The following is a 15,809-nucleotide window of genomic DNA, read 5'->3' as shown; positions in this document are numbered from 1 at the left end:
ACACATGCTTCAGATCATTCTTTGTCTTTATGTCTGTACCATGCTATCCACCACACCACTACCACAGAGTCCAAACTGGCTTAGCAGGGACACGCGATAATTTCCACCACAATAGGACGACTACAAAGGGATACAAATGTATTAAGAGTTTGCTGCATGCACACTTTCACAAACACACACGCACACTCAAACACACATTTGTACTTCTATCTCTATGAGGACACTCATTGAAATAATGCATTCCCTAGCCCAACCCTAAACTCAACCTAAACCTAATAGTAACCTGAACCCTAGAACCAAGTCTTAACCCTCAAACAGCCCATTAAAGTTGTGAGGACTGGCACAAATGTCCTCACTTTCTCAAAATGTCCTCACTCTCCAAGGTTTAAAACTCAAACTGGTCCTCACAAAGATAGATGTGCGTGTACACAGACTTGCGCACACACGCACACACACACACACACACACACACACACACACACAGAGTTAAAGAATCTAATAACAGATGCAATTTGTGCTACAGTATGTTGGCACATGCTGGGCTTTCCGGTCATCCATATGTTTTGCAAAAGGAAATAGCAACAGAAAGTTTTTTTATCACTCTGATACAGCTCCTTTTATGACTGCCTAAATCAATACTTTTAGTTTTATGCTTACTGTGCCAATCTAAGCCAGACTCATTACAATTTAAGTGAAGCCACTATACTGCAAGCACCAGGTTAAGTCCGAATACACAGTTTCATACAAAATACACAGGTTTTCACATTCTGCTTCTTGATGTGTGTGTTTGTTCAAAAGGCACAAATTTGAGCAAATAATTAATCTCTCTGCTGTGTCCATTCTACAACCTGCAGTGCAGTAATGCCTCTGACCACATTTCACAGAAGAGGTTGTCCTATCTGCAGGCAATCTGTAGCTGCTTTTGGCTGTGGCTCAGATTGCACACAAAATGAATCATTAGTCTGACTGGAACTGCTGTTTGATGGCTACAAAACCTCACACCTCCCCCAAGAGGTGGGCTGCTATAGGAATACATCCTTATAGTCTTCAAGCATCAATAAGCACAGAGGGCATTGCACCATGCACATGTGCTTGTGTGAGTGTGCGCGAAACCGATTCTCACTCACATTGTTATCTGTCCTATTCCGGCGACTTAGATACTTTGAGACAAAGAATGAATATTTCATTGGATGGTTATAGGGGCAATAGAGTAGACTGTTTCCTATTGGAATTCTGCAGTGTCACCGCAGCAAATGGAATTCTGTGCGGAGTGGGGGAGATTGGCCGAATCGGCTCATCTCAGAGTCCTGGAAAGCAATGGCTGATAGAGAGAAATAAAAAAAAAAAATTTTTTTAAATAAAAAAAAAAAAAAAAAAGCAGGGGGGGGCAGACAAAGATGCAGTCACAAGAGAAAGAGAATAAGAGTGTACAAGTGGAGTGAGAAGGTAAGCAAGAAAGTAAGCAAGAAAGTGCAAGTGGGGAATAGAGGGGAGGTAAAGTGGAGACAGAGAAGAAGAGGGAGAGAGACAGGGTGAAAGAGATAGCTCTCTTACAGTTTCCAATTAAATGTCTCATTTACCCCCTAATTCTTCTTATTCTGAGCAGCATTTGTTCAGATTTGCAGTGGCAAGACTGTAATTTCAGTGCAGTAATGGAGAGGCAATGCCTCTGCCATTGCATTTGTAACTGTTTAGGGTTGATAATGGGTATCATTTTTAGGAGATAATTTCTCTAAATAAAAATGCCTCCCTAGATAAATGTGTGGGAAAGTGATATAAGAAATTGCTATATACTAGTTTAATTCATAGGTGTTTGGCTCACAGTGATAACAATATAGAGGAGTTGTTATCACAGGGCTCAGAGGCTGTGTGCATGTGCAAGTGCACGTAGATCTGCACGAAAGAGCGCATGTGTATCCAAGTCACCTTACTGAGCAGGCGATCACTGACGCTGCGGGCCAGTTGTTGAGTTTCTGTAATCTGGTCAGCTACTCGTTTCTGTTCGTTCAGCTTCTCAGCCAGCATCTCCAGCTCTGTCAGAGCAAGCTGCAGGGGCAGACGATCCACGTGGCCCTTCGGTGTATTCTTAAGCATGTCCTAAAAAAGGTCAGAAGGGAGGTTTTGAGTGAAGACACTGCAAGTTTAAAAATACAAACCACTCAGTTTATGATTTAATACCTTCCTCTGTATCCTGCAATATACTGAATTCTAACAAAATAAGGTGTTCTTTCTGGGATTGTTGTCTTCACCTTGAAAACTTCATATCTGGGTCAAATACTCTATTTGAGTTCAGATGTGTGCATGTCAGTTTTCAGAGGATTTACGTTACACCACACTGACTCATCGGTGGTTATGTAAACTTTGTAAAGTTCATTGTATTGCAATACCTATCCTTTTGTAAGCAGTGTTGGCTAAAACAAACCAATAAAAACAAATTTGAAAACTCCAAATCATCAAAGTATCTCTAACCATAGGCTATGGGGGTTACATGTGAAGTTTTGCCCTGCATCTATGGCTCATTGAAAGCTTGGTCTTGATATGATTCTCAGATGTACATACCTCAATGCCTTTAGCTCTACCCCCCTGTAATGTATGATTTAAGACATACACTTCCTCTTTGGAGAACTGATTTTAAGCTAGAAGAAAATGCCTGATTCACATTCATAACTTATCTTTTGAATTCATGGATAATCAATGCCTACTGAGGGATGAAATGAGCTGCTGCAGATCCCGCAAGTCAAGCTCAAAACCAAATCTTTGCTCAGAATAGGCAGTGGAAGAGTTGGGATGTAAAGCCAGCAGTATGAAAAACTGATGTGGCTAGCTACTTTTCAAGCTCTGGCTAACCCTGGTGTAAAAGTATGTCAGGTTAAACTTCTTGTACTTTGGATAAGTTACAATCCATAATCGATTCTGTGGCCTTCCAGCTTTACATCTTTATTACTTTATGTGCTGCTAAATCTTTAATTAGACTCTAGTTTCTATATATTGGAAGTATTTTTGCTAGTAAGACGTGAAGGGATTCACTTAATTAAAACAGACTAAATGACTAGCCCTGTACAAACAACAGTTTATACCTGCAGGAGCAATATGAACTGAGGGAATCGTTGAATGGGCTTAACCATTAGGCCATACAGAGTGATCCGGTCAACACTAGATGCCTGCTTCTTCTGGAAACAAAAAGAGAAAAACAAATTAAAACATAACATGTTTGAAAAATATTCTTGCACAGAAAGGCCATTAAGAGGAAAGTATGCTATTCCTACTTTAAGAGGAGCTTGTCAGAATGCTCTATAGACCATGAGTAGGCGTGTGAGTGGGTGAATAAGGTATGAAAATCAGGGTCTGTTAGTCATATGAGAGTATGAAAGAGGAGATTTTTTGATTGTGTTATGTCTAATGTATTACTGTGGGTGTGGGTCAGAAGATACTGTTTTGGTGCAGTGTCAAGTCTGTGGCATGATGACACCGTCAGTACAAAAAGGCAAACCACTGTACTCATTTAAAAAAAAATGGTAAGGCAGTAAAGGTTGGAAAAGATCAACTCTGAGACAGACATAAAAAAGCAAACATTTATGTGTGTGTTTTCCTCAAATTTAAGAGTTGACATCATCTGCTATAAAGTGCAGCAGCTAATACAATGTTTTATTTTTACTTTAAGTATACTTATTTTTCCTTAGGCTTAGGAAACCTTGCACTTTTAAGATGACACATATAGATAAAAGCTGAATATCAATTTAATTTATACTTCATTTTATATAATAAATTGGATTGATATTGATGTTCTGAATTTTAAAATCGTGATCCAGTCTAAATTTGTGTTTTCCTAGACCTTAATGTTGCAGTCAGTTAAATTCACAAATATCTGAGCTTATTTGATGCTTCCAGCTGAGTGAAATGAATAATGAAAACCTCGACTTTTTTGGTCATTATAATGACATTAGTAGACCATCAGTCACTCTCACATACTGTATCATCACATACTGGATAACACAAAATTCTATTAATAAACTTTACACCATTTTTTATGACAAGGCACAGTATTTGGATGAAAATGTTGTGATACCTGATATTGTCAATATCGAAACCTGAAACCTCAGGCTCAGCCACTTATGGAGTTCACTCAAATCCACATGTACTTAATTCGACAATCAGGAATTATCTAACATTCTCCCAATGTACTGACCCTAAAGAAGCAGAAATGTGACCTAACTAGTCGTCCATGAAGTCAGCATTTTGTAGAGTCGCAGGATGCTAATATTACACGGGTCCACCTGTGTGCTAGTGTAATCGGCATTATTTCATATTGTATTCTAGTTCTTAGATTTGTGAACATGAGTCACATTGTGGGATTTTGGTCCACAGCAGGCGTTCAGTCGCCAAAGCTCTTGGAAAGTTTGTCCCAACACTGTTGCAGAAGTTCCAATAACTGTGTTGAACTTGCAGATTGCTTTGTTTTCACTTTCTGTCCAGTTTATCCCAAACAAGCTCCATGGGGTTTAAGTCTCAAGACTGTGCTGGTCTTCCATCATTTGAAGCCTAGTAATCAACAACCTCCAGGAATTGTTACCATCTGCGACAGCATGGCTGGTATTGTTTTCACCTTGTGAGTCTGTGTGTGTGTGTGTGTGTGTGTGTGTGTGTGTGTGTGTGTGTGTGTGTGTGTGTGTGTGTGTGTGTGTGTCTGTGTGTGTGTGTGTGTGTGTGTGTGTGTGTGTGTGTGTGTGTCTGTGTGTGTCTGTACGTGTGCGTGTGCATGTGTGTGTAAGTGTGTGTGTGTGTGTGTGTGTGTGTGTGTGTGTGTGTGTGTGTGTGTGTGTGTGTGTGTGTGTGTGTGTGTGTACGTGTGTGTGTGTGTGTACGTGTGTGTGTGTGTGTGTGTGTGCGTGTGTGTGTGTGTGTGTGTGTGTGTGTGTGTGTGTGTGTGTGTGTGTGTGTGTGTGTGTGTGTGTGTGTGTGACTGTCACCATGGCAAAATGTGGTTCTGGAGACACCTGCTGTAGTGGGCACTACCAGAGAGGCGGTTTTGAGTGTGTGTCTGTTTCTCTGTTTGTCTGTGGACAGTTTTTGTCACCACAATAGCAGCACAAACATGCAAGATACAGTCACAAAACTTTACAGGTGCGTAGTTGAGATTAAAATGAAGGCCAAGTGCGAAGACAGGCGTGGTCAAACCCATGATTACTGAGTATCCATGGAATAATGTAGTAATGACTGCTGAGTACTAATGGGTTGGAATGTCAACATGTCGACGGGTATCACAGCTGATGGGATCCCATCAAAAGATGGTCTTGCTTAAATTTAAATAAAAGCTGGAAAGATGGGAGTGTTCTAAAACTTTTGACTGGTAGTTTAAGTCAGCCATTGGGGGATTTGTCTCACAGTGAGATTGAAGACCACTGTTTTTGACTGACAATCAAATATTTTACCCTGTTTCTCTTTTGTCTGGGACAGCCCAAGACTGCACAGTGTAAACTGCCGTTAAGAGGAAGCCCCTTGATAACTTTAGTAAAAACACTCACTTCCTAGCAATCACTAGGAAAGAACACCAGTGGTCAATGGTCAGCAGGCACCCAACTATTTAATCAATGGTGAGGGTAGGAGGGCAGTTATCTCAAAGACGTTATTTTAATCTGCCATATTCAATGTTCAGTAACTGGGCAGACACATAACTTTTCAAAGCTAAACCAAACGTGACCCCAGAGTGGATGCCATGAAAAGTCTGATGAGCACCGACTATATCTTTCCACCGCACTTGACCGGGTCAAGATGTCAATGGAGATGGGCTCTTTGCAGCTTCATGCACTAAATAATGCTTGTGTGGTGGTTTGCTAACTTCAGAAACTTCTATTCTACCAAATACTACTGATATACACTGAACTCACTTGGTTACTTCTCTGCAAATGCAGCTTTCACAGCACAACATAATGTCTGCCAAATGGATTCAAACTCTGGATTTAATAGTCCCCATCTCTGTAAATGTTCCTTGCATGCTTATGGTCATGTGCACACAGTCGGTGCCTCCACAATATTTTAAAAACAACATAATGAAGTCTGTCATTTATTCAGTGTTTTTTTTCCAGTTTTTTCCAATTTATTATTTGGTTTATCTTCACATTGCCAGGGAGAGCTGCAACAGGCAGAAGGAGAGACGGAGGAACCTTTCAACAGAAAGAAAGGGACGCATGTTATCTGGAGTAACATGCAGGGCTGTCAGCTGTGTGATCTGGTTCTGTAAATCAGCTTTACAGCTCAATGATCCAGGTCATACTCACACATGAATGCTGGGCGCACAGGGAATTGTTAAACTCAGCAAATTCAAATAATTTCTTGGTACTCTCTATGCACCTTGGCACTGTTTCATTGTTCCCCATCCCTAATTAATATCTGAAATGTTAAGTAAACAGCAGAATACATCTTAGTTGTCTGGTTGTGGAAAGTTGTCAAATTTTCATTTCATTTTCATTTTTTTGTATACATTAACCAAAAGTGTTGCAATTTCTTATTTTTTTGTGAAACAGTCTAATTTAGTTGAGGTCTCTGGCATTTATTCATTTGCATATTTCTCCATGTTTTATTATAAAACTTGAGAGCTTTTCAAGATATGCAAAAAAAATTTCAAATGCATACACAAACTAATAAATAAATACACACTACTTTGTGTCAGATTCTGAGAATAATCATGTGTTTACAACATAAATACAGTCCATGTTCATTACCTGGACAGCCTTGGACATTTCCAGGGTTAGAACTAGCAATGTTGATCTAATTGCCACTTTAAGTGAATACTACATGATAGACATCACAGTTTCACAAAATACAGATAATATTATTCATAATATCTGTAATAAAATATATTACTCATCATGAATGCAATGTAAATATCATTTTTTTTATTTTATGTAACGTCCATCTTTTTACCATTTTTTTGTCTGTCTCTTTGGAAACTTAGGAAGTATGTATTATTGAAACCTATAGCTTTTGGGGCTTTGCTAGATTCAGTATCTGCTGAGCACTACAAAGGAAAAAACCAGAAGGGCAAAAAGGAAACAAAAAAACAACAACTGGGTTACATTAATTTGCCAGTTGAAAAAAGAAAAACATTCTGTGCTCATGGGCTGAAGCTCACCTTCAAAAATTCCAGAAAAGCTGGTTTGGACATGCACGCCTTTTTAATGAGAGCCATGGCACTGGTGAAGTTGTTCACGTAATCACTGTATACATCCAGCACCATTGACTTGGAAAACTGTGGAAAGAGAAACAAGCATTAATATTTGAATTTGTGACAACAGCCCTATAATAAGATGATCTTCTGCTCTACCAGGTTTGATTATTGTGTCTTTACACCAGCATCCACAAACACAGTCGTGTAATTTCCTCTGACATCCTGAATGTCTGGCTAACCAGGGTTGCAGGGTTACCCGTAGGTAATTTCAATGTAAAGAGAGGCTAGAAAATGGCCATTTAAGTATAGTACTTAAAAAAAATTGGTTTGTTTACCATCCCAGCTACAGCAACACCCTTCACGAGCCATTTAAGAGGTTGGGCAAAGAGGGATTGAGGTGGCACAGTGTGAGAGTGTGTGTGTGGGAGGGGGTGTGTCTTTTGTACGGTACACATTTATTCTATCTCCTCAATTAAACCCGCACCAGGCAGCTGATAGTGGCAGTTTGAGGAGTGGTGGGGAATTAGCAAATCGCATGAAGGAATTAACCTTCTTTGCTCACACCCTCACACCCTGCCTCTCAGATATTACTACAAGGCTCGCAGGTATAGATCCATTGCCACATAATAAAGGGGCAGCTCAATGAGGAGTACACAGTCCCAGCACTTTCCTTTTCCAGTGTGGCCTCATTTGATGGCAGGTCCAAGGATATCAATGGAACATCACTGTAATGGCCAGCAGAGGAGGAGAGGGTCAAATCATCCCCTCTAATAGGCAAATAATGAGCAGCCCTTATGGATGAGCACACTGCAGACACTCACAACAGAAAACTCACACTGAACACTTTTATTATAGTGCCAAATTTTGTAAACACATACCCCAGAGAGCATTGGATGCAGTGGAGATATTCATCATAACTGTAATTGATTCCGTGTTTTGGGTAAACTAGCCCTGTTTGCTCAATCTAAAACCTGTGGCTCATTATAACTCTGGTAGCAGACATTGTGTTATAAAGTTAGAAATGCCAAGAAAAATAGAAGCGCCTCTACCCGGAATGTAAGTCGTTTTGATTGCATTTTTCACAGAAACAAACACAAAACGCATACAAACGCGCACACACACATACATAACGCAGAAAATGAGCCTCCAGTTATCATTTCTATTTCACTCATGTGAAGATACATACCAAAAACATGCACATGCAAACTAACCGAGGCAACAAATAAGTCTCCAATTTTCTCACTGCTGTCCCACTCAGCCACACGAGACGCCAGTGCAATCTGAAACATGGAGTGGCACTGTGTGATCTCCCTGATCCGGTAAAATATTGGCCGGATCTTCCGTGGACTCAGGATGCGTGGATCAGCTTCCATCAATGGTCTGTGGTATTCCTGGGGAGATTGTGAGAGAAAACAGCGTTTTTATTGTTGCTGATGTGTGCATATGTGTGTGTGTGTGTGTGTGTGTGTGTGTGTGTGTGTGTGTGTGTGTGTGTGTGTGTGTGGGTTTTTAGGATGAATCAGCAGTCCACATTCCTTAGGAATCTCTTCTATTCAGTAGCATAAATAGCCAACTGAGAGGTAACTGACAAATGTCCTATGAATCAGGGATAATGAGGAAATGTAGTCATGGTGCCTGGAAGCACATCAATCCAAAGGATTCACCCATAAAGCAGCATTTGCCACTAGCAAACATGTTCAGAACTCAAGGTGACTTGTAATCATGAAAGCCAGAATAATAATGGAAAAAAAGGAGCTCCCAGCAGAGTTACAGATGCAAATGCAACATGGTGAAAGGGGCAATGATTCTTTAGTCAGTACTCATGGGGATATTAGCATAGCTTACAGAAATAAGTTGACAAGCTCTTTGTGGATGGCAAGCCAGTAAACATGGCTTCTTTGAATCTGAAAATGCTGAAGTATAGATTATATTGTGTAAAAGCCAAACATGAAAGATAAAAACAGCATTTAATACAAAAATGAATCTATCTGAACAACAGCGGTGGTCATTTTTGTTGATGTTGTGCAAGTTTTATCTCTGCAAATCTATAACAGTAAATGAGTGATCGACAGAAGGAACATGGGCAGGCGGCACAACATGCACAACTGTGCGATCTGTCTTACAGTAAAAACGAAAGGTACAACCCTCAATGTCTAATTGTGCTGCCGGCCTTTCATCTTTTTAAGTTATCCGTCTGGAGACACTGCATTTACCACTTGGCTGGACTCTCTGAATAACATGAGATTTCAAAAGCACAAAGACTCCCCAAGTAGCACACACAATCATGTCACTTGACAACAAAGGTAGCACATTGTATCTTGACAATGACGGATTTTGCAGTGCATAAGGTAACTATTGATTGCTGCTGATTCCATTTCAGTAGGTGCTCTTCTCATTTTTTGTGATTAAGAGATAAAAGTCTGCTTTCCCCCCACAAAAACGAGAGATTAAAGAGCAGAGGCTGCACCCCATCCTGTGCAATCCTAACAGTCTCGATCTTAGCATCAGCACGACGCCACAGAAATGAGGACGGATATTTTATCACGATTATTTATGCTGAGACACCTTGGTAATTTGATGAATATCAATGCTTCTCTTTTCATTGTAATTGATATTGGCTAAATGGTGAAGATATTGCATGTGGCAGAGGAGGACAACAGGGACCAAACAACTCACCTGCAAGATTCTCCTGAGAGACTCCAGGTAGCTCCGCTCGCTCTGAATAATGGAGCCAAGGATATGGCGTCTGACAACCTGCGTGGACAACAGACCAGTCAGGAAATCTAGCGCTAAGAGGACATGATAGAGCTGCGGTGCGGTATGGTTTTAGTTAAGCACAGCACAGGTTGATGGATTGCACTATAATCACGTGTTTGTCACAGGAGAAAAAAGACTCAAAGAGGAATAGATCTGTTGGAACAACGCCTCCATCGGAATCTGCATCATTGGATTTCCTATGACATGAAAGTGGCTGGTCTAACCGTTGTAAAGCATAGCATAGTCCATAAAAAGATATGTAAAAATACTGAAATAACAAATTAATACTTTTAACATGACAGCCTAGAGCCTTCACTCAAGGCTATTGGGTACAGATTAATTACATAAATGCTAGATGTTAAGCGCAGTACTGGTTTCTACACAAGCTAGCTAAACATTTAGGAAAAAAAGAAATATCTGCAAAAATTGTCAGGTGCACCTGGTGGTTGGTCAGCCCCTCTGGCATTGGGCTCAGTTGTGGGGGGGGGTGCTTCACTTCTGACACAGCCACATCAAGGTATCCTGCATCATCCTCCTCTTCTGCAGACAATCAGAAATGAAGGAGAAAAAGACAGACACATTGAAAAGAGAAAGATTTTGTGTTTGTACACACACACACAGTTGTACTTCTATCTTTATATGGACACTCATTGACATAATACATTCCCTAGGCCGTAACCTTAACCATCACAGGTAAATGCCTAACCCCAACCCTTACCCTAACCTAACCTAAATCTAATTCTAACCTGAACACTAAAACCAAGTCTTAACCCTCAAAAAGCCCTTTGAAGGTGTGAGAACTGGCTAAAATGTCCTCACTTTCCCATGGTCTAAAACTCAAACTGGTCCTCACAAAGATAGCAGTACAAGTACGTGTGTGTGTGTGTGTGTCTGCGTGCGCGTGTGTGAGAGAGTGAGACAGAGAATAAGAGAGAGGGAACAACAGAAAGGCAGCCTTCAGATCTCACTGCAGCTGGAGACACAATGCAACATACTAAGTTTAATACCTCTAAAATATAAAGAGACTTCTGTACTCTCTGAAAAAGAGATGGAGAGACAGAGAAAGCAATGGAGAAAAGAGCAAGAGAGAGAGAGAGAGAGAGGCAGAAAGGCCCTCGAAAAAAAAGAAAAACTTTCAAGACAATACTGTATCTCTGTAGGAGTAAAGAAGGCACACAGGAAGTGTGTCTGCAGAAACACAATCCAGCACATTCGCATCTCTGCATTGGCACAAATACATTCAACAGACTCTAAACAAAAAACCCCCCACTTCACCCATAGCCATAAAGACATAGATACCAGAAGCTTCCACCGTTCCAATTAAAGACTTTGGAACGATAACAGAGGATTGGTGGAAGAGAAATATAATGCCGTGCAGATTTCCCTCGATCAACACCTAAAAATAGCAGCACTGGCCTCTTTACCTCTTTGTGATGGCTCGGAGATTTGTTTGACGCGTGGGTCTGGTATCTGTGGTTTATGGAGTTCCTTGATACTCCATTAATGGATGCTAATCTTCCTCTATTGTTAAGACAAGGTTTCCTATAACACAACCTATATTGTATTGCATGATTAATCCTTCTCTTTCTAACCCATCAAAAACTTTACGTGACCACATCGTCTGTCTTAAAACTGAGAAAGATTGTCCGTTTTATTTATTATGGTTATAATCAGTGAGATCTGTCTTTGTCAAAGTGCTTTCATTTCTTCCTGAAGAGATTTATATATAGAAAAAGTAACACCTTCTACTCTATCTGCCTCAGTCACTACTTTGGCTTGGCTAGCTTTACACACAAGCAACTGCTTCTAAATTCATAGAGTTAACTGTAAGGAGCAACAACACACGAACTTCATAACCAATACCCATTACTAAAAATAGTATAACTTTCATCCAAAAAAGCGAGCTGACCAACAATTACAAAGCTTTCAGACTTCCCTGCATTACCAAATTGATCTTTTCTTTGCAGGAAGGAAACTTTTCGCATGACGGCTATTTTGGTCTTTTCGAGCCCATCCTTTGTTCCACTTTTCGCCGCCTTCATGAGCTGTTGAACCTGGTTGGAAGGAGCAGACAGAAACAACGAAGGAGCGTTAGAGCACAAGGAATGTGCCATGCTGTGGAGACTTGATAACCTACGGTGCTTCTCGGGAGAGAGATGGAGAGAAGTGGCGCTCAGTGGGCTCATCATGAAGCTCACCATCTGTGGCTCCCTGTGGGTTGCTGTACAGCCTCTAATCAGAGAGTCTATGAGCATATCATGGGGAGATTATGGTAACAGAGTGAACTACACATCAGAGTAACAGAGCCGCACTGCTCAGTGTAGGAGAATTTAGCTGACCACAAACTCCACCCTGGGCATCACAGAGGACCTGCAACCAGACTCCACAAACCCAGAATACAACCAGGGTAATAGTATTTTTAAATGATGCTACTTCAGGAAAGTAGGTCATTAATTGGGGGCAAGTTGCAGTAGTGTTTATGGAAGTAAATACGCAGAATATTATTTAATAATTCATGTGGCCCATAAATGCGTCTTGATATTAAAGCAGGCAGGGAAAGAGACAGAAGCCGACACAGAGTCTTAAAGGAAAGTCACAGTCCAAAGGAAAGCTGGGAAGGATGATGCAGAGAGTCAGTTAAGCCTCTGAGTCAGCTAAGCATACATCACAGCATATTTCAGCTCTGGATGATCATCAGTCCTATTGGCAAACATCTAGCAGAGTGCTTTGAGCTCTGCAAAGAAATAGTGTGATATCGCTGTGTTCACTTCTGCTGCAGATATACCTTGATGTCATAGTTGTGCTTGCCAGACAGCCTCATGGCCAGTTCACGCTTGGTCCTGGCACACCGCTCCCTCAGCCGACACACTTCAGGAGAGGGCTACAGGTGTTGGGACAGGGACGGGCGGGGCATGGTGGCAGGTAGCGTTTAGCCACAAAAGGCGAAAGAGTAGATGAGAGGATATAGAAAAGGGAAATGGAAGGCAAAGTGATCAAGGCAAAACAAGCTACTCAACATCGGGAATTAATCACAAGCATAGAGAGTGAAAGCTTGGAGTACTGCTTTGGTCAAAGGGCTTATACTTATGAAACTAATGGCCACTGATTTATAGAGGGATTGGGGGAGGGGGTGCACGCAGTTTAGGGCAAATAATAAAGGAGCAAACTCTATCGCAGCTGTCCCAGGCTTCTCAAATTAAGCAATGAACTGAACTGCAGGTACACTTGCTGAAAAATTAATCAGGCAAGACTAATTAAAAACAATGTGTTTTTGATGAAGGCTGTGCTAGCCGAACAGTGTTGTCGGGCCCTAATAGTCAAGGTTTCTTTATTAATTGTTCAACCAGTGTACCTGAATGCTTCCTTTTGTTCAGTGGCCTGGGAAAGGCATGCCAAGGGAACTGTGGGGGGGATTTTAACACCACACCCTCCGGAGCAACTCATTTTCGTCCAGATACAACAAGCATTTTTTTCCCCTTTGGTCTCCCTCCTTTCTGAAAGCATTAACACTGGATCTTTTTTGGATAACAGTGTCGTTATACCTGTCTTTACACATTTTAACATATTGAACCTTTTTATTTATGTGTATAATTCTATACATTAATAATGACTCAACTCAGCAAAATACTTCATTATTAGTATGACTCCAAATTTTCTCTCTGCCTGCAACGATGCATGCACGTTAAAGGCTGGTGAAGCATAAAGGAAATGCAGCACAATGTGAATGTGCACACAGTGCCATCATGTGGAAGACCAACACTCTGTAGCCGTGCCGCAGAACACTGATGAACGGCATCCTTGGCAGAGAAGAGGCAAGGAGATCTGAGGCTATTCAAACAGAAATGCCTCTTGTTTACCTTCATTCCAAAATGAAAGTATAATGCCTAGACAGCCTGTTGTTCACTTTTCATGTTCTTTATAGTTTCCTTCCAGTTCTATACATTAATAAAGACAACTGCACTAGAGGAGCAGGAGATGAAATATTCTCTGTGATTATTTTGTAAGCGCTGGAAACGAACCAAAACAACCTGGCCGGTCATGATGCCTTTTAAAATAAACATAGAGGATCATGTTTGTTGGATAAATACATATATCAGGAATGCATGCATGCATACACACACACACACACACACACATCTACACACAGTACCTTGCTCCTTGTTGGTACTTTGGCCTCATTATCAGACTGCTCGTCATAGCTCTCAAACTCACTGGAGCTCCACCCGTTGTCTGCATTCAAAGGGCCGCTGTCTCTCTGAACGTCTTCATAAATCATTTCTGTTAAACATTAAAAAATGTTACACATCAGAAGCTCATGGAAGATTCATGGATGGACAATCATCCCAAACAAACATATTCCTTTGCCGTGACTAACCTTCGTCAGGACACAGGGGGTCCTCACTTGGAACATCATCATAGATCACCTCTGAAGCCTCTGAAGTCTTTTGTGGCTCAGCTTCGGCCACACATAAAGCTGGCAAAGAAAACCAATAGCATCAAAGAAAACAAGCATTGTTTTTATATGGAAAAATGGTGGTGCCTGTCTTCTATCTTTTATCTCCCTTTCTGTTTGATAGTTGCACCTCGTTATTAGATCATTCTTTTAAATTTCTCCCCCAAAAACAACCCACACACACACACACACACACACACACACACACACACACACACACACACACACACACACGGACACACAAAGACAGACGTGCACATACAACTCCAAACTACCTTCCCTGAATCCTTTTGGCAAAGCAGAATAGATAAAAGATGCCAGATCTTCTGGCTTCTAGCCTTTGAATATTTACATACTTATTGTATCATTTGCATTTAAAGGTCCTTTTCCTCGGGAAGATCTGGCACATCTCGTGTGCATGTTGCCATAATTGCTTTTTCCATGTGACACAACATGATTGTATCCAGCTTGTTTGAGCTATTGACCCATTCTATCTCTACACTCGACAGGATTTGTCATTAACTGCTTTAAGACTGTTTCAGCCTAATTTAACTCAGTGAGCTTTATTGATTTGGTTTTAAACTGTGAATTGTCTGCAACGCTTTCTCCTAAGCCCTGAACAGCAACAATCACTGTTTTCAATCAATCTGATTGGAGATGTGTATTCTTTCATGGATTATTCAGCAGAGTTCAACCTAAAATTCGAAATAACCTTGAGCACAATCCAAGAGATGAACAAAGTGCAACCGTTTTTCTTCAAAAGTGGATTCGCTACACAAATGTTCTTTATATCTCACCCACTTTCCTTCACTTGTGCATTTCGAAAGGATTCAGAATAGAGAAGAAAACAACTGGATTTGCGCTATCAGCCTGACTATCAGCATATCTGTAAAGGACCGGGCCTCTTGGGAACGTGGCTTGTTATTTCAAATTTTGTAAACCGAAAGTTCATCACAACTTTTATTTAACTTTTCTCTACAGCAGCACAATGACACTCCAATAAACTCATTCATAGGTCAAATTAGCACTGCAGGTGATCACAAAAATACACTGCCATTATGAATATGTCCTAGCTGTTGCAAATGTGAAGGAAAAATACACAGTGACGCAATCTGAAATCAATTTCAGATAATCATACACAATGTGCCATGACCACATTCAAGAAGTGAAGGGACATGGTTGCTTTTGCAAACAGGAAATACTTCATTATTCATAATGATCCACATAAAGTACATTTGGTCAAACTGAAACACAGGCAGGTTTTTGCCCTCCACAGCAGGTTAATACAAATGCAAAATATTTAGTAGTTTGGTGATTGAAAATAGCATTAAATGTAAAATCCAAAATATAACACTGTAACAGATTTCCCATTAAGATCAGTGCAAAAGTGTTATTTTGTCTTAAGTTAGCTTGCTTTTTCCCCTTTCTGCATTA

At 40.6% G+C, this 15,809-nt stretch overlaps 1 protein-coding gene across 4 annotated transcripts in view; it reads right to left on the bottom strand.

Annotated features, from left to right (window-relative positions):
- arhgef10la (Rho guanine nucleotide exchange factor (GEF) 10-like a) overlaps positions 1-15,809 on the bottom strand; it is a 101,301-nt gene that overhangs the window by 65,992 nt on the left and 19,500 nt on the right. For 3 of the 4 annotated variants that reach the window (XM_040159757.1, XM_040159760.1, XM_040159759.1), the window contains 10 exons: positions 14,298-14,396; positions 14,073-14,200; positions 12,708-12,803; positions 11,868-11,976; positions 10,362-10,462; positions 9,842-9,919; positions 8,377-8,556; positions 7,130-7,246; positions 3,078-3,170; positions 1,927-2,097 (listed from right to left, as the gene is read on the bottom strand). In XM_040159757.1, the coding sequence (XP_040015691.1) occupies positions 1,927-2,097; positions 3,078-3,170; positions 7,130-7,246; positions 8,377-8,556; positions 9,842-9,919; positions 10,362-10,462; positions 11,868-11,976; positions 12,708-12,803; positions 14,073-14,200; positions 14,298-14,396 (1,172 nt within the window). The remainder of the gene's footprint in view (positions 1-1,926; positions 2,098-3,077; positions 3,171-7,129; positions 7,247-8,376; positions 8,557-9,841; positions 9,920-10,361; positions 10,463-11,867; positions 11,977-12,707; positions 12,804-14,072; positions 14,201-14,297; positions 14,397-15,809) is intronic. The other variant, XM_040159758.1, reaches the window with a different exon arrangement.

This window comes from Xiphias gladius, chromosome 21, assembly GCF_016859285.1.
Source record: "Xiphias gladius isolate SHS-SW01 ecotype Sanya breed wild chromosome 21, ASM1685928v1, whole genome shotgun sequence".
Taxonomy (NCBI): domain Eukaryota; kingdom Metazoa; phylum Chordata; class Actinopteri; order Istiophoriformes; family Xiphiidae; genus Xiphias; species Xiphias gladius.
Note: the sequence above shows the minus strand (reverse complement) of the source record. Positions and strands in the feature narration are given on the sequence as shown.